The 17,903-nt window shown below is 39.9% G+C and overlaps 1 protein-coding gene across 4 annotated transcripts; it reads right to left on the bottom strand.

The window, feature by feature from the left end:
- Positions 1-1,918: 1,918 nt before the first annotated feature.
- Positions 1,919-17,725, bottom strand: gata2a (GATA binding protein 2a). 4 transcript variants are annotated; one of them, XM_046875305.1, is made up of 6 exons: positions 17,467-17,725; positions 12,154-12,670; positions 10,625-11,197; positions 7,729-7,886; positions 4,581-4,706; positions 1,919-3,013 (listed from the first exon to the last, which is right to left on the bottom strand). In XM_046875305.1, exons 2-6 carry the CDS (start codon positions 12,377-12,379, stop codon positions 2,711-2,713), a joined length of 1,386 nt encoding a protein of 461 aa, XP_046731261.1. In that variant the 5' UTR covers positions 12,380-12,670; positions 17,467-17,725; the 3' UTR covers positions 1,919-2,710. The 4 variants fall into 4 exon arrangements, with proteins under 4 accessions (XP_046731261.1, XP_046731260.1, XP_046731262.1 ...); XM_046875304.1 differs by lacking the exon at positions 17,467-17,725 and adding an exon at positions 12,854-13,103; XM_046875306.1 differs by lacking the exon at positions 17,467-17,725 and adding an exon at positions 12,854-13,101 and having other exon boundaries at positions 7,729-7,874.
- Between the last annotated feature and the right edge of the window lie 178 nt (positions 17,726-17,903).

The following is a 17,903-nucleotide window of genomic DNA, read 5'->3' as shown; positions in this document are numbered from 1 at the left end:
CTTGTTCCTCTGGGTTAAATGCTCTCCAAATGAGAGCCGGTAAAAGGGTTGTTTCCTGCAGCCTCAGCTGCGAGCACATCTGGGAGAGAGAGGAGCGCGAAGCCCAACTGCCCCCCACGTGTTTGCTCACGGCTGGTCTGATTGCCTTTCCTTCCTCTGTCTCTCTTTCCCAGTCTCTCTCTCTCTCTCTCTCTCTCTCTCTCTCTGTCTCTTTCTCTCTCTCATGCACTCTACAGACTGCTTGTCCTTCCTTTCACTCCTTTCAGTGGTTTCTGAGGAATATGCAAGGCAGCCAGACGGCTGGACAAGTGAACAGGGAGATGCCTGGACCTGTGATTGTCTCTCAGTGTGCATTCACAATAGTTCATGTGCACTAAGTATGATTTTGTAATGTGTGTGGGTGTTTTTCTAGTGTGTGTAAGAATTCTTAGAATACACTATGTTTAGTACATTGGTCTGAGTCAGACTGAAAAGGCCATCACCGAAGTGCTCAAGATACACACTCCCACACTAACTTAGGTGGAATTCCCTCTGACTGTATCATGTGTACTTGTACGTGTGTGTGTGTGTGGAGAGGTAAGAGGGTGTGTTCATGTCTCTGTGATTACACTCTTCATTTACATAAATGCTTGAATGCTTGGGTGCAAAAAGATAGCAATGAGTAACAACGGTGTGAAACTGGAATTGGTCACGGTTTACAACACACATGCATAGAGTTTTGCGAAAATTCGATGACTTGCTCTGATGGCATGGTCTCAATTTACAAATGTGATGCAATTCACATGGCTCAATTTGTATTAGCATTCGGAACTGTATTTGTATAAAATTGTTCCAGATTTCACCCTTGTTTTGACAAATTTGTGTCACTTTTTCATGATATTGAAACATTTGAGCCAAAATGAAAACATGATTCAATTTGTATTAAAATGTTATGGTTAGAAGTGGAGTGTGCATTTTTATTATTATTATTATTATTATTATTATTATTATTATTATTATTATTATTATTATATTTTTTATAAAATTGATCTAAATTCAACCAAATGACAATTGTTTACAATTCTGAACCAAAATGCCCTTCTGTGAATTCGTAACAATTCAGACAGCTCAGTTTGCATGAGCAGTTACTAAAGATTAGGTAATAAGGCGGAGTCAACATTAGTACTTTTTTATGACTATATTCATTGGGCATTGATCCAAATCCAACCAAATATAACTCTTTACAAATTTTGCAAGGTTAAGGGGTGGAGTTTGGATCTGTGTATTTTGTAATTACTAAAACTAAACCAAAAATCAATCAAAATGTGTACACACCATACGCCATTCAAGAGTTATATTTATATTAAGTTTGTAATCTGGCATACCAGTGTAGATTTATTCATTGCTAGAGACTTAAAGCACTTTTGTACGTGGCTCTGGATAAGGGCGTCTGCTAAATGCCACAAATGTAAATGTAAATACGCACTTGGTTCAAAGTTTGATCTCCAATGCGTAACAATTCACATGATTCAATAGTTAAATCAATTCAGTGAATTGGTATAAAGTTTTGAGGGCAGAATTTGCATTTGCATCCTTTCTGATGAACCAAATCCAACCAAAATACACTGAGGTTTAAAAATTCATAACAATGTAGATACGTGAGAACTGGTGCAAAGGCTAATGTTAAGGCTAAGTGGTGGCGTTTGTATATATTTGTAGCTATATTAGTATGAAATTGTTTCAAGTTAAACCAAACTGTATTGATCACATTCCTCAATTCATACGTCTAGTTACAACGGTCATCAGGTTTAGGGTCAAAGTTACCATTTGTTGTCTGTTTGTACTTCAATTTGTGTGAAATTAATTTGAAATCAAACACTAGGCATGCTCGTTAACACTTTATGTGATTTGAAGATTTTATAAAGGAGAAATTAGTGGATGATAGGTATTAAAACTTTATTTCTTTATTTGTGTAATGGAAAAAATGAAATAGAAACGTACAGTTCAGCAATATCACCTTGGCTAAGATAGGTCAGAGTTCTTTTTTTTTTGTTCCTTTTTCCTTTCTTTTAATAATAACAATCAAATAATATTTTATAATAATAAACATATGGTTTTAAGGAGAGTCCCAAAAAAAGAAATAAAGTGTGAAAATAAATTATCATAATAACAATTATAACAATAACGATAATACAATCAAGCTTTATAAACATCTGTTTGCTTGCTAGTCATGTCCGTAGAGTGTGTTCAGAGGCAGGCGTGTCCATGGAGTCTGTGTATGTGTGTGTGTGTGTGTGTGTGTGTGTGTGTGTGTGTGTGTGTGTGTGTGTGTGTGTGTTTGTGTGTTTGTGTGTATCCCAGCATGTTAGGCATTTGAAAAGCAATTTCATGTTTTTTTCTCATATTTTTCTCTAGATCAGAGTCCAAAAAAATTCACACACATTCACATAGGACTGGTGCGCACACACACACACAAACACACAGTGACTCTGCTCTCGCACACATCCTGTCTTTCCAGGCAGTACCAAAGTGACTCAGTACAAAATAAAGGAATGCTAAAAGCGACAAATGTCCTCGCTCCTTTTACGTCCTTGTCCATGATCAAGGGGGACAGGGGTATTTATGAACAAGAAAAAAGTGTCCTCTTTCCACTTCTAGTTATTTGTGTAATTAAAAAAAAAACCCTCACAGACAGAGGTTGAATAGGAAGGTTTGCCAATTTCTGGGGTCCTTAGTGAGGCTCTGCCCAGACAGGCGAGCGACCTGAGTGGTGCGGGTGGCTAAACGTTGGGTGGATGGGGGTCGGCGTGGGCAGCATGTGGCCCGAGTGGCTGAAGTGAGGCAGGTGGCCCATGTGAGGCATGTGCGCAGCCATAGCACTGGCAGCGCTGGCGAAGGGCAACGTCTTGTCGTGCATGCACTTGGAGAGCTCATCAAAGCCCTCAGACACCCGCTTGTTTCTCTTGGACTTGCTGGACATCTTGCGGTTGCGTGTCTGGATGCCTTCTTTCTTCATCGTAAGTGGTCTGTTGACCTATGGAGACAAGGACAGAGGGAGATGAATGTTAAAATTGCCAATTTTATCCATTTCGATCTTTGCCCGCAGGCACGTTCAGTACATTTTTTGGTCCTTAAAATAGCCAACAAGGTATGACTTTTATTAGCGTAGAAAAAACTATCGAGTCTTTGTTTGAGAAATAAGATGAATTTAATTGCGGCTTTCTGAACAAGGGGTTTTATTTAGCAGTTGTACTGAACCGGTGCCATTCTCGATTGTAAAATGGAAAGAGATAACATAATAATATAATAAAATAATGCCTCTGAGGCTAGAGCTGTTCTCAATTATAACAGTGACAGTTGCGGTGCTGCAGAAGTCACAATTTTGTTTCTTCTACGTGAATGTCAAGAGCAATTATAAATACAGTCAGCATAGACAGCCATCCCGAATGAGGCCCAGCCGCTTTGTCGCGCTTGTCTGATTAGGCTGAAAATTATTTATTCATCGGATTAAAGCACCTAATAGAAGCCAAGCTTAACATTAAAAAGGGGGCGAACTTTCAGACAGCACTGAATTGGTTTAACAGACGCCCTGTGTGTGTGAATGGCCGTCCCATGCTCTGCTCCCTCTTGGGAATAACGCCTCCCATTGAAACAAAGCTGGATTAATCAAAAGCAAGAAACGGTCAGCGGCTTCTGCCTGACAGGAAAAAGCCGTCTTTGCGTCCCCATAGTCTCCTTCCCGTCTCCTAAATCGATAGAAGCTGTCCGCCCCTGTGACCACATCGACTTGGCCTTTCCAAGGCTGGGTTTTTGATGCGGAGCCTCATGAACCTCGTTTACAACTCACTCATTTTATGATGAAGTATCATGTGTTTGTGGAAGGACAGGATATAACACAAGCCCTGAGGAAAATATTGGTATATGTTTTTTTTCATCGTATGCATCATATATATATATATATATATATATATATATATATATATATATATATATATATATATATGCATATACATTATTGATAATTAAAACAAAGCATACGCATATGGCATTTCAAATCTGGTATTTTGAAAAGCTGTATTACATTTGAATCACCAAAGTAAAAATATGGCCTCTAGCCTTTCCTCTGAGCCATGTGGGGCCTTTTTCTAGCCCTTTCTCTTAGCCTTTTTTCTGAACAAGTCTGCCTACGCCAACCTGTGGCCAAACTTTACCTGGTTAACTACATGTCAACTGGTTGTTCACTTTGCGTTCCAGTTTTAAGATGGTAAAAAGCGAGAGAAACATAAGGTTTTACTTTCAGGACCTGAGGAAAGCAAATAATAAAATGCACAAAATAGCCAGCAGCCACTTACAATACTTCTGTTAAAACCATAAACAACTTCCAAAACTTAGGCTTAAATTAACTCTCTTACAAAGAACCTCCATCGAAATTTACAGCTTAAAATCTATGGCCTTGAGTGGATTGTAAGTATGATTTTGGCCTTAATGCCTGATGGCGTTTTGTCTTGACATATGCAATCATGCGGTTTTGAAGGCCGGCACTGTGGAGTACTGTATTGTGTGTTAATGTTGTGTTTGTTGACATTTTGTTGACTACTTACATTGTGAAGTTTGTAGTAGAGGCCACAGGCATTGCACACCGGGTCTCCATTGCCGTTGCGTCGCCACAACGTGGTCGTAGTGGTCTGGCAGTTTGCACAGCAGGTTCCGGCTCGTCGCGCAGCTGACTGTGAGAACCACAGCAATGACCAAACAGTTAGGGCTGAGCATTATATTAGTTATTAATAACTATTTTGATATTTGCTTGTGATAAGTGTTCATGCTGCAAATACAATGTACACAATTTTGTTTTTTGGCATGATGCTGTCGCAGAAATTAATGATACACCCCAATCTTTTGGTGTTTTTCATACTGGCAGGCAAAAAACAATCCCTATAATGCATATAATCCCTAATCTTTAATCTCTAATATTTAACCAAATTACACATTATTAAACAAAACAGAAGCAAAATGTAAATCTCTAATGTTCAACAAAATGTAAAGCAAATGTAAGTGATTTAAATATATATATATATATATATATATATATATATATATATATATATATATATATATATATAATATTTTTTTTATTAGTCCATTTCATGCTCATGCTCCTTTTTGCAAACGCTTATATGCAATATATATTTTATATTATGTCTCAGGTTTGGTTATGAAAATCATTTCTACTAGGCTTTGCTTTGAAGGAAACCCTGACACATGATAAAGATCTTCTTTGGAAAAGGCCTGGGTGATGGATATTATGACTACTCCGGAGCAGGCAGAATTTCAAAACTCTCCCAGAATCCAGCATCAAAGTTAACCATACGAAATGGCTTATAGGAGAGTCGGGTTAATTAAATATTCTGTGCATTTATGCAAGCTTAATTCGATTTTCCAATTTGCACCATCTTTGCGTCTGGCAACAGTTTCGTCTGCGCTGTGTTTTCACGAAATGTCGCATTTCACTAAATTTAAGCTACCAGATCCGTCATTAGTTTATCCCATTCCGACGCATTATTTCTCTTGATCCTGAGTGGAGCGCTGCGGGGGTGTCGCGTCCCTGTTCGCATTGTGTCCATTACAGATCAATTTTTCACACATAATAAGAAACATTTAGAGGCGCACAATGCAATCCCCCTGCAGCTGGGAACGCGCTGGGCTGCGCACTTTCTGTTCCATTTTCCATTTGACGTGACTGTTCCTATTAACCCGGCGCGCAAAACGACTCTTTAGACACGCAAACAAAAAAAAAGGAATGTTCGTTCGTTCACGTTTCAGAAAGCATAGACAACAACAAAAACACGCCATGCATTCCGACGCTGAGTGCCAACCATGCAGCGCAAACACGGAGCGGCGCGAGCGCCTGGATCCGGGGGGATTTTCCGCGCGCGCGCTCTCAAAACTCTTCTGCTTAATCGCTTTCCAGTGCCGAGCCCTGGCGGGTCCATGCAAAAAAATTCACTAGGGTTTGTTGAAGACAGGAAACACCCGGGAGCCGTGGTTTCCTTATCGAGCCTGGCCACATATCCGGATAGGAAACAACTGGACGGCCTTTGAGCGGGGAAGGGCTCCGAAAACACCGCGGCTCCGAAACAACTAAGCAGAGCGCGAGCTGCTGTGTAGAGTCTGACTCCATGGAAAAAGCTTATGGGCTTTTCATCTTTTTTTTTATGAGGAAAGCACAAAGCTGAGGCCCAAGAACAAAATGTCTGCGACTGCATACTTTATTGTTATTATTATTAGTATTATTATTATCATTATTATCATTATTATTAGTAGTAGTAGTATTAGTAGAAGTAGTATTAGTATTAATGTAATCTCATCTTTTAGCAAGAGTGTGAAGAGTACTTCAAAAGCTTTATTTAAAGTCAAGTTATAAAATGATGTTATGTGCATAATTGTGTGTAATATTAATACTATTAATAATAATTATTATTATTATTATAATTATATTATCATCATCATGTCAAATGCAAGTTTTAGATGCGATTCCCACTGTTTCTCATTCCCTCGCATCAACATCTTGCCCTTTAAATTCCATGACACGAGAAAAAATATCCTAGAGAATTCCCTCAGAGACGCGCATCCTCAGTTCTGACCGTCACTCAGGCAAGTGCAAATTCAATTACGACCCCCGAGTAATGGAATAAGACTGTCCCACTCAATTAAAACGACGTGCAGGGTCGGCTGAAGAAGGAATGCGAGCAAACGAGTAAACAGAGGTCACAAATTGTTTTTTTTAACACTTCTCTCTCCCTCTCTCTCATTTTTTGGTGTGTGTAGGGGTATATATACAGTTTAAGTAACTCCAAATGTCACAAACATTTTAAATACGCTTTGTAAATGGCTGGGGTTGGGTTACTCATGCACTGAATTTTAATTCTTTCTATCCTTCTTTCTTTTTTTTCTTTAAAAAAAAACCATGACTGATTATGATTTACATAAAGGTTTATTTGCTCTCTTTTTTAAATGCCAGTAGATTATAAAGCAAAGCCTAATCATAACATGTGAAAGGACCTATTTTTCTCCCTTCTATCTTCTAAATAAAAAAAAAGGTCAATACTTTTGAAATGTAAATACATATTATATTCTTATTTAATTAACATGGGTACTGTTTTAATATGCATTCACAAACTGAGCTAGAAAGAAAAAGTGATGGCTGAATTGCTTATTCATTTTTTAATCTTACTTTTCTTACTTTTTATATATAAAAATGTGTGTGTGTGTGTGTGTGTGTGTGTGTGTGTGTGTGTGTGTGTGTGTGTGTGTGTGTGTGTATTACCTAACATATAGCCTATTTAACATATAAATCCTCCATATATTTGAAAAACATAATGCAATCAGGGAAACCACAGATCTTATGAAAATCGGTCATTTAAAAAAAAATGGACAGGTCAATATACATAGTCTTCCTGTCCCTGTGCTGCAGTGTTAATTAAGCTGGGTTAGGCATCGTGGGCATTGGTATCAGTAACTGTATCAGAACTAGCAGCAATAATGATAGCAGCAACAATGGCAATAGTAGCAGTATTGTAACAGGCAGTGTATGGGATCACCGGGGGGTGAGGGCGACAAACAATTCCAGGAAGATCATAGGGAAAATATAACTTTCCTGGAATTGTGTGTATTCTCTCTGCTCCACGCTCCTATTTAGGCCTTGTGTGTAAGTGTGTTTGTGTAAAACTAGGCCTGTAATGTGGTACTTACCAGTCTGCGTTTGGGTTTGATCAGAGGCCGATTCTGACCGTTCATCTTGTGGTAGAGGCCGCAGGCATTGCAGAGGTAGTGGCCGGTTCCATCTCTCCTCCAGAGAGGGGTGGAGGTCGCGCCGCAGTTCACACACTCACGGCCCTCTGTGCAGAATTCAGATGGAGGGAAACCAAAGGCAATTTTATATAATTAAGAAGTTCATGTCACGTTAATGTATATACTGATCAGCTGAAATGATCTGCGGCTGCAAAAATTTATACGAGGTCCAAAAAAAGGAGTGCACAGCTCATAGAGGAGCAATCTGGTCAGGTACGCTGTCCAAGTTAATTAGCCAATATGTAATCTGACCGTTCCCATCAATAGCGCATTAAGCTGTTCCTCATGATATAAAATCTCTCTCAAAGAATGACGAGAACAATACACATCCGTGCTTGGCTGACCCCAGGTCTGTCGCTCAGCCCTGGTGAATCAGGAAGAATCAGAATGGACATAGACACCTACGTGTAAAATAATCCACTAAAGCATGGCAGAGAAGCAGCGAGTGCCTAAAACCCAAGGAGTCCATTGAGAAACTGTATTACATAATTTATTGCCGAACATCTCTGTGTCTTTCGGTTTGCCATATACTCAACATTAGCATGTATAGTGCAAGTTTGTAGACTCAAACCCTAGCCACTGATCTGACTCCTTAATTATACATTTCAAACAGTTTGGGAGTTTCCATGCCCTAATTTTGCTTCGTCAGCTTAGGAACCACTCTCGTTTCTATTTTCACTCATGCACAAAATCTAAACCTGTTGATGATGACTTAGTGCTTTCATTCATTCCACGTCTCATCTAATGGCTCTCTCTCTCTCTCCCAGGAATCATGCCTCTATTATTCTCTTTCTAATGTGAGGGACAAGCTGTCCCACCCAGACCAGAGAAAGGAGTCTGCCCTGGACAATAGTTGTGCTCCTTTTGAAGTGTATGTTTAGTCATTCGGTCATGTTGCTGCATTTTTCTGTGTCACCGTTCCTGTTAAGCAGACGAAGCAGTATCGGTGTGTCCGAGCTAACCTGTGGTTAGAAGAGTGTGAGGACAAAATGGCCACAGGGTCAGTGGGGTTGGGCTCTGCACTAGTGCTGCAGGCCATCTCAGAACAGAGGTCGTTCAAGTACGACCAAACACAGAGGTTCATTATACTGACCCCTGAGATGACTTAGATTCCACAATGGTTTTGTTTTACAAAGGTGTGCAAAAAGTGTAGGAATTAACTCAAGGTTTTGCACCATGGTGTCACAGACAAGAAACAAGCCGCTCTTTTTTGTTAGCTAATATTGCATTTGCATGCCTTAAGATAAACTTGCCAAGAGCTAGGGATTTCATGGGATTGTTCGCTTCTGATGGAAATTACATATGCAGCTTTGTAATGACGACAGGCTCCTGTCCAACTCGCATTGTTCAGATCACCTTACCAGAAAGCTGTGCCAGAACACACATCTTAGCATTTACTACAGGAAGTAAGAAAGGAAGAACATGCCATTTGACACGAATGTTATTGGATCTGTATAAAAAAAAAAAACTATACCATATCTAGTGCATGTATGAAATAACACACTGCATTAGGTCATTGTTGATAATGAATGTTGTTATATGAAGTACATTCATACTCTCAAAAAAAAGAGCCCTCTCCTTGGACCTACAGTGGTGCATGTATCTTTTTAATTTAAAAAATACAGAAAAGTGGAAAAGGTGTTGGAGTGTACCGCCCAATAGACAAGAAATTGTAAAGAAGCAATGGGTCCATATGGTACACAATGAACAATGTATAATAATAATAATAATAATAATAATAATAATAATAATAATAATAATAATAATATAGTTCACTTATAGTGTATTTGTATGTATAGTATTCCAAATCTCACCATAATATTTAACTATAAAACCTTTTGCTATTGATTATAACACTTTCAAGCAACAGGCGTGAACCTCGTGAGCCTCGTCCTGGTTAATTGGCTTTAGGTTCGATGGGGAGGGGAGCAGGTCGTGATTTGTTCAGTCAGAGGTACACAGGATGTGGCAGGAGCCAGAGCGTCGTGACTTCTGCATGCTTTAAAGACGCAATGGAGCCCGGTCAAGCAAAAACAAAACCAGAGGCTCAAAGTCGGGATCAGTGCGCGCGCGCGCGGAATGATTTAGGGGTTTATTACACTATTATATTTTATGACAAAAAAAGTTTAAGAAGACATTTATGTCAGGAACCTTACATAGTGTGGAATTAACATCTCTACATTAGATATGTTACATAAATTGGATTAACTCATTTATTATTAATTTTATTATTATTATTGTTATTATTATTATTATTATTATTATTATTATTATTATTATTATTATTCATAATAAACTAAATACCTCACTTTTATGCCCAATTTGTGCTCCAATAATTTGGAGCACATGCTCCAATAATTTGGAGTAATATGCAGTCTCAATAATTTGTCTTTTGTGTTTTCTGATCATTCTTTTTACTTATTGACGTGTTTTTTTTCTCTCTCTCTCTCTCATTCTTTCGTCAATGGATGGATCCCATCACTGACAAATGAGGCCTTAAGGTGTAAAAAGATAACCATGTTCTCGATATGATCTAAACCTGTCAAATATTACAACATACATATACCCCAAAAGCCATATAAACACATGTCGACTGTGGCCTAAGGAGTGGGTTATAAATAGTCCGGTAGGTGGGCGCTGTCTATTTGTGTTAAATATATTTTAAAAGTGAAACTTATTTTTTATTATTTTTAAGTTTTGCATTGCAACTACGAGAGCAAAAATTCTTAATTAAAAAATGATACACCAGTGTTGAGTGGTCTCCACGCCACCATCAGTAAAAGTTGATGCAACTCACCCGAGCTGGAGCGGGCTTTGCTCTTGCATTTAGGAGCAAAACTGGAGGACGAGCCGCTGAGCAGATTCGGGTGGAAGAGCCCGGCTCCGTAGTCGTGCGCCGTGGGGAGCGAGTAGGTCGGGTACGTGGGGATCGGGTGGTGCGTGGACGGTGTTTGCGGCGCGCCCATGGCCATGCCGCCCCTAAGAGGGCTGCATCCTTCCATCTTCATACCGTCACCCACTTGGTACTTGACCGAATCCTTTTCGTCCATCCGCGTGACCGAGGCGGAGGAGGGAGAAGACGGTCCCGGATCGGGCGACACGTCTTTAGGAGGTGTCGGAGGGAAGTTGTAGAGCGGGTGCGGGCTCGCGTGACTCGCCGGCGCTAGAGAGGCGGAAGCGGGCGCCGTGGCCGTACCGCCGCTGCAAGCGTAACTGGCGCTGGTGGCGTGGAGCCCGGCTTTGCTGAACGGACTAACCGCCCAGGCGTTGTGGTGCGCCGCTGAGAGGGCCGCTTTGCTCCCGTCCAACCACGACAGGCCGGGACTGTGCAGGAGATGAGGTCGGCAGACCTGACTCCCAGTCAATCGTGCTGTAAACACAATGGATTCCCCCCCACATTAATTCATAATCGACACTGATTAATAACAAAAGCTGTCAATATTTCTGCTTTGCTCCCTGAGCGCCCATGAGATTTACATTAGTGCCCCGTTTCCTACCTGTTGGTTCGATGCACGAAAAACACAAACTCGACATCTTCTTCAAAGTGTATCTTACTACAAGCTATACGACCTACAATTCAACTGTTCACATGAAGGGTTTAATCCTACAGTCCAGTCTAAAGGAAAGCCAACGCCTTGAAGTTTTCCTCTAGGAAATTTTTACACATCAGTCTAATATTTTTGTAAAAAAAAAAATAATAATACCTTTTTTTAAAAAAAGCGTCGGTGTACAGACTTCTCCTCTCACAACTTGGGTACGTGAACAAAAGACTGATATCAGTGGCTTTTTTCGTTTTTTATTTTGTATCCGGGAAATGCCTCTCTCTCTCTCTCTCTCTCTCTCTCTCTCTCTCTCTCAACAGCCCAGAGAAGAAGTGACACGAACTTCCCTTTCCTCCCTATGTCATTTTCTGAATTTTTCCCCCCTTTCTGTTTTACTCTTCAGGCCACGTTTCATTTAGATTCATCTAAATCAGTCTCATCAATTACAACATTGAACAGCAAAGCATAACAATAAATATATTTGTGCATATTATTTGGAGTGTAACTGATCGCAGGGCAGAAAAAACAAGCATGCAGACAAGTTGTCACCAGGCTTAAGTTTGTTTACACACACACTCTAGTCCTTTCTTAAACAGTCGATGAAAAACAAAGATAAGGCCCCTATCATCTCGTGCAAAATCTCCATGGGAAAAATACACAGCAAAATATACTAATGTGAAGATTATATTATAAAATATTCAACACATATGTATTTACCAGCTATGCAAATACAAAGATAAATTGTTAAATGTTTTATTTCTCAGTCGGTTTGGATTAAACTCACCATGCGCTTGGCTGTAGGACACTCTCGCCCTTGAGTTGGGGTAGTACGGATTACCCTGTGAGTCCAAGTGATTTAGAAAAACGTCCACTTCATCCGGGGGCAAAAGCGGCGCCATAGGCTCCATGTAGTTGTGTGTGAGGCCGTGATGATGTGAGTCCGGGTGCTGGCCGTTGAGCACCGCGTGATGATGCGCCATCCACCGTGACTGATCTGCTGCCACTTCCATACCGTAAGCCTCTTTTGCAGACTTGCCAGGTAACAAAAATGTCCTGTATTTATTTTTTACTATTATATTATTATTATTATTATTATATTATTATTATGTAAAGATTATATTATTTGCTGTATTAGGACAGCGTTCTACAAATCATCTATATTTCCCAAAATGCAAAGTATTTCTGGTTAGTCTACTGAGAAACCGAGAAAAAAAAGGCCCAAGAAAAAGCGTCCTTTTCACTTATTGCACAAAATTGTCTTTTGGATAATAGGAAGATGATCCTCAGATCCTCAGATCCACCTGCAAAAACAAAACACACAGGTAGGTCTATGTGCATAATCAATAATTTTTGCACATCTTTCGAAAATGCAAACATTCAAGCTGTTTGATTTGTTCAGAATGACAACATGTTAGAAAAAAATAGAGAGAATTAAACCCGTTGTGCGCGAGAACGAAAACTATTTTGGTCAAAGAGGTACTTACTGTGCACGACTGCCTTTTTACTCCTCCTCTTTCAATGTTTGTTAGTTTTTTGTTTGTTTTGTTTGTTTTATCTCGTGTTAGTCCGTTTGCAAATAAAGTTAATCCTCATGCAGAATGTTGACGTTTGTGCCGCGGATTTGCTGGTGCCGTTACTGAACGCGCGCGCGCCTAGTACTCTTGACTCTGTGCCGCGCGCTGCTTGTGTTTCGGTTAATGAATCGCGCTCTGTCGGACCTGGCGCCAGCAAATTCCATATCACGCGAGTGTGGGCGGAGTCACGGGTTGGTAGCGACCTCCCGCCAACCAATGGCAAAGCGAGGTGACTGTGATAGGCTCAGCGTGGCCTATGGAGTGCTCAGAGATGCATCAATCACCGACTCGATTTATTGAGATCTACCTTTTTTGTACGGCTTCATGCTTTTTTTTTAAACACACCAGCTAAAAAGAAATGCTTTGGCAATGCTGGTTTCGTTTTAATGCATGGGAAAATTATTATTTTCGTCTTTCATGGTCTTTATTAAGCATTAAAATAAACCAGTTGCGCTATTTTAAACCCAAAACAATTGCCATAAATGTATTATAAAAATGGATCAAGTAAACATCTTTGATGCATTTCTAAAAAATATATATTGCATAGATATTAGGCTTATTATTAATGCCATAAAGATAATGATATATTTAAAAAGAGAGACATGCTCACTATGGTGCCGTCATTAAGACGCACTTAGGCCGCAAATGTTGCTTTTCACTTGCAGCCGTAACGCAAACAAACACACGTCCTGACACCCCGGGCATTAATTCGGGGAGGAGAGCTTTATGGCCTCTAAAGTGGGCGCCATTGTTTCAAGCGTCTAATTGTTTTTAATTAGTAGTCGCTGCATTCCTGTTGCGCAAACATTGTTGTTTCGCAGGCGATCTCGAGCGATCAAACGTCGTTTTGCATCTCAATAGTCGACCTCCACTCCTCTGACTGCCTGGTGCCGACAGGTCGCATGGGCTTGTCCGAAACAAGAGCCAATTGGTGGCCATTAGCGGGGCTTCGTTAATTCGCGCTGGCGGTGAAACGCGCAGGCTGGACCACCACAGGCATTAAGACACAGCGTCGCCAATTAGCTTGATAAGACCTTAGATAAACATTGGTGCCAGGTCAGCTAAAGAACAACTATGCATAATATATCATAAGCTATAATACGGTTTATAATGTGAAATATAATTTGGGAGTTTGGGTAGCGCGTGCATGAAGTGTCTTTCCGGCATGCAAGAGTAGCAGGACATTATGATTATTATTATTATTAATAGTGTCCTCTTAGTATTTTATACTTGCGTGTATGCAGAAATGATTAATTCACTAAGAGATTGAGCAATGATTTCCAGAAGCATTAACCACATCAAATGTATTATTATTATTATTATTATTATTATTATTATTGCTAATACTTACTACTATCACTGCTTCTTAATGCATTCTAACTAGAGTTTACCTGCTCTCAGGTATCTCCCACCATGTCTAGTTTTTGTTTCTTTTTGTTAACGAGTCGCCCCTGGTCTTCAGTTTCGCACCTTTTGTAACTTTGCGGTCTCTGACATCTTGTACTTACACTTTGCATTGATTAATTATTCATATAACTCCTCTGAATCAATGGGAGCACCGCAAATGCTTTCTAATGCCTGCGTTCCAGCTGGTCAGCGTTTTACATAGACTTTCTAGGTGTTCTTTTTTTTTGTTTGTTTGTTTTTTTTTTTTGTAAGTCTAATGTGAAAGTTAAAATCGTCATGGTAAAAAAAAAACCCTAAAGGTCTGGAACCTTGAGGTGTCGTGCTTTAAAAAACATTTATAATGAATTCATGCTGCATCTTTCATTTTCTATCATTTTTCCTTCACAAATGGTGGCATTTACACCGCCTGGAAAGTGTAACAGGTCACAGGTTGTCTGAACAAAAAAAGATGATTGACAGATGATAACTGGAATCTGGGAACCGGGCTGCCCTCCTCATTTGACGTCACTAAAGCCAAGAAACACCTTTGCGCACGCGGGGAACTTGGGAGGAAGGTTCACTTCTATTACAATGCAGTTAGATCAGCTATATATTTTGATTTAGATTTTAATGATTTAGACTTTAAGTGCATGCACGTCGAGGCGAAGTTGTTTGCGCATGCTCTAATCAGCCTTATGAGCTCACCAGCGCACATTCAGCTTGCTTGTTGTGTTGCTTATATATCCAACATGTTAATTACAGTTTTTAGTGGCTAAGCCTTGACCGTTTTATGCATGTGTGATATATTGTGTTTTCATATCTGGCTCCAGTAGATTCTATGGTAACCACTCTCTATGTAAAGCCTACATCTCTTTGTTTTCATGGCGCATAGCCAGATGTGCAACACCCCTTAGAGTCTCACTGCGTAAAACTAATAAATAGTGCATTGCTAAATAAGGTGCATGAGTTGGCAGAGACAGAGACAACACCACTGACACAGGGGAATAGATTCAAGTCATTTAGAGCTGGTAGGAATTTTGTGAACTATGTTAAGGGTCAAACAAGAGGAACGACAATAAAAGATCATGGTGACATTGGATATAAAGAAAATGATCATTCAGAGGATCTGTCCCCAAAATGTTAGTAATAATGAATACATTAACGATGTATTATAGCTTATTGAATGCTTGATAAAGTCTATGCAACACTAATGCTGCTGAATGGCTTCACTCACTGTCTACTCGAGCAAGAATGATGCTAATGACCCTCCTGAGTGACCCTCATCCAGCTCGTCTTCACAGCAGGCCTCTTTGATGCAAGACTTGTGCCAAATGAGAATTTGCTAGTAATCCACCAGGTATCAACAGTGCTTAGAACAAAGGGTTCTAAGAAAAGAAAAGAAAAAGACCCTCAGCATCTTCGGCTCTTCCACACAGGACGAGGAAAAGGCAATCTCAAGGGCACTTTGACACGACTGAAGGCTCCAACGTGCACCATAAGCCTAGAGGTGCTCCATGCTATATGGTTATATAGTGTAATGGTGTCATCAAGGTCCAATTTCACCTTGAAACCGTGGTGTTCACCAAGGTTTAATGCGTCATTGAGGAAAGTCCCTGTAATTAACAGGTGCCGCAAAAAGGGGGGGTGCGTCCACTGCATGGCGCGTTTATCATTCTCCCGGAGGTTAAAGAAGGAGGGAGAGAGAGAAAGAGGAAAAGAGGGAGGGATGGATGGATGGAGGGATGAAGGAGGGGGGGGGGGTACAGGAGGGTCTGTGGAGATAAGCAGACGCAGGGAGATGAGGCAATGACTTAGAGCAGCTGAACCAGCATTGTCCTTTACTCACGGGTAATTAGATTGGGACAGGGCACCGGCGGTCAGCATTGCGAAGTCACCCTCCTCTCTCTCTCTCTCTTTTCTCTCTCTCCTTACCTCTTCATCGATTCGAGGCGTTTACCTACAACCCCTCCCTCCCTTCCTTTTTTATACCCTGTCCTAACAGCCTCCATTTTTTAGGCTTGCGGGCGCGTGTGCGTGCGCGCTCTCAACCAAAAAGACGAAACCAAAAAGTTTCCAAAGCAGGGTGACTTTGATCAGTGATGGGGTTATACATCTCCAGCCTGATGACAGCTCGCCTTTCTGTCTGAATGCCTTTGCTCCTGATGTCTGAACACGGGCTAAGTCATAATACAGTACACGTTTCATGCGCCTGCAGCCAAATCATTTGCTAACACGCGTTATTGCCTTACATCGCAATCATGCAAGCGTTTTTTGTTTTGTCTCCACATTAAGAATGACTTTTAGAACAGCACTGGGAATCACGGATCAAACTAAATTACGATCTTGTTGCGTTCACTTGTATCCTGGCTAATAAATAAGCATTGCGTATCGAATACTGTACGTTTTAAACTTAAGAGCAAGAGACAATACATTCGTAAAAGGCATTGTACATATTATATACATTTATATCAAAATACTGTAGTTTTATTTACAGTCTAGTCTTTTGTATAACACATTTCAACAAAGTAAGCAATCAGCAAGAATACAATATTTTTAGTACTCGAATTGTGTCCATCATATATATTTTTTCTTTGTTTTTTTTTCTTTCAATTTTTGGAGTAAATTCATATTTTTTAAAAATAATATGTCACCGTAAAAAATAAAATAATAAATCCTTCACTGGATACTTATATTTTATGATTATTGCTCGGCGGAAAAACATTGCCGTGTTATAAAAAATAATAATAATAATAATAATAATAATAATAATCATAATAATCATAATAATCATAATCATATATAATATAATAATTAATATTATTTATTTATTTAATTTTGTTTTACTTTTACATTCATGCGACATTTAACATCGATATTATTATTCACAGGCCTTTAACATCGCATTAATCTGTAAAATAAAATAAAAAATTTAAAAAAATATATATAAGATAATAATTTTTTTTTTTAAAGAATGATAATACCTAAGTGGCCACCGCCGCCAAATATCTCATTCAATCGGTTTGCTGCCGGCGTGTGTGTGTGTGTGTGTGTGTGTGTGTGTGTGTGTGTGTGTGTGTTGAAGCCACTCAAAACCAATAAATTGCGCATAAATATAAAAACGCACTCCAAGTTCTTACCCGCTTTAATTCCTGCAGAGGGAAATCTCTCCGTCTTGGAAGCAAAGTCCGCGCGCGCCGTGTGTATGTGTGTGTGTAATAGACAGTGCAGTGATTCGTGCTCGGTTGGTCTCGGTTCGGGAGGAACGGAACCGCCTGCCGCAGAAAATGTAATAAAACACACTGCCGACCGGTCTCCAGTGTCTCGTAGATCTGTTCGGTTATGTTTGCTTGCTTGCAATCTCTCTCTCTCTCTCTCTCTCTCTCTCTCTCTCTCTCTCTCTGTGCAAACTTGAGGAATAAACTAAGGCAGCAGACACGTAGCCGTGCGCGTCAGCCAATCTGAGGCTTTCCTCCAAAACTCTAAGAAAAATACCACGCCACCTACGGTTAAAACGCCGGTATAGAATTATGTTTCTTTTTTTTTTTTTCATAATATTTATTCCGTACTAATATGA

Source organism: Silurus meridionalis, chromosome 19 (genome assembly GCF_014805685.1).
Source record: "Silurus meridionalis isolate SWU-2019-XX chromosome 19, ASM1480568v1, whole genome shotgun sequence".
Lineage (NCBI taxonomy): Eukaryota > Metazoa > Chordata > Actinopteri > Siluriformes > Siluridae > Silurus > Silurus meridionalis.
Note: the sequence above shows the minus strand (reverse complement) of the source record. Positions and strands in the feature narration are given on the sequence as shown.

Excerpts from the sequence above, each read along its gene's own strand:
- gata2a (XM_046875305.1), bottom strand. The coding sequence starts at position 12,379 with ATGGAAGTGGCAGCAGATCAGTCACGGTGGATGGCGCATCATCACGCG. Across the intron at positions 11,198-12,153 it reads GTCCTACAGCCAAGCGCATG|CACGATTGACTGGGAGTCAG; the intron begins GTGAGTTTAATC and ends TTGTGTTTACAG. Across the intron at positions 4,707-7,728 it reads TCAAACCCAAACGCAGACTG|TCAGCTGCGCGACGAGCCGG; the intron begins GTAAGTACCACA and ends TGGTTCTCACAG.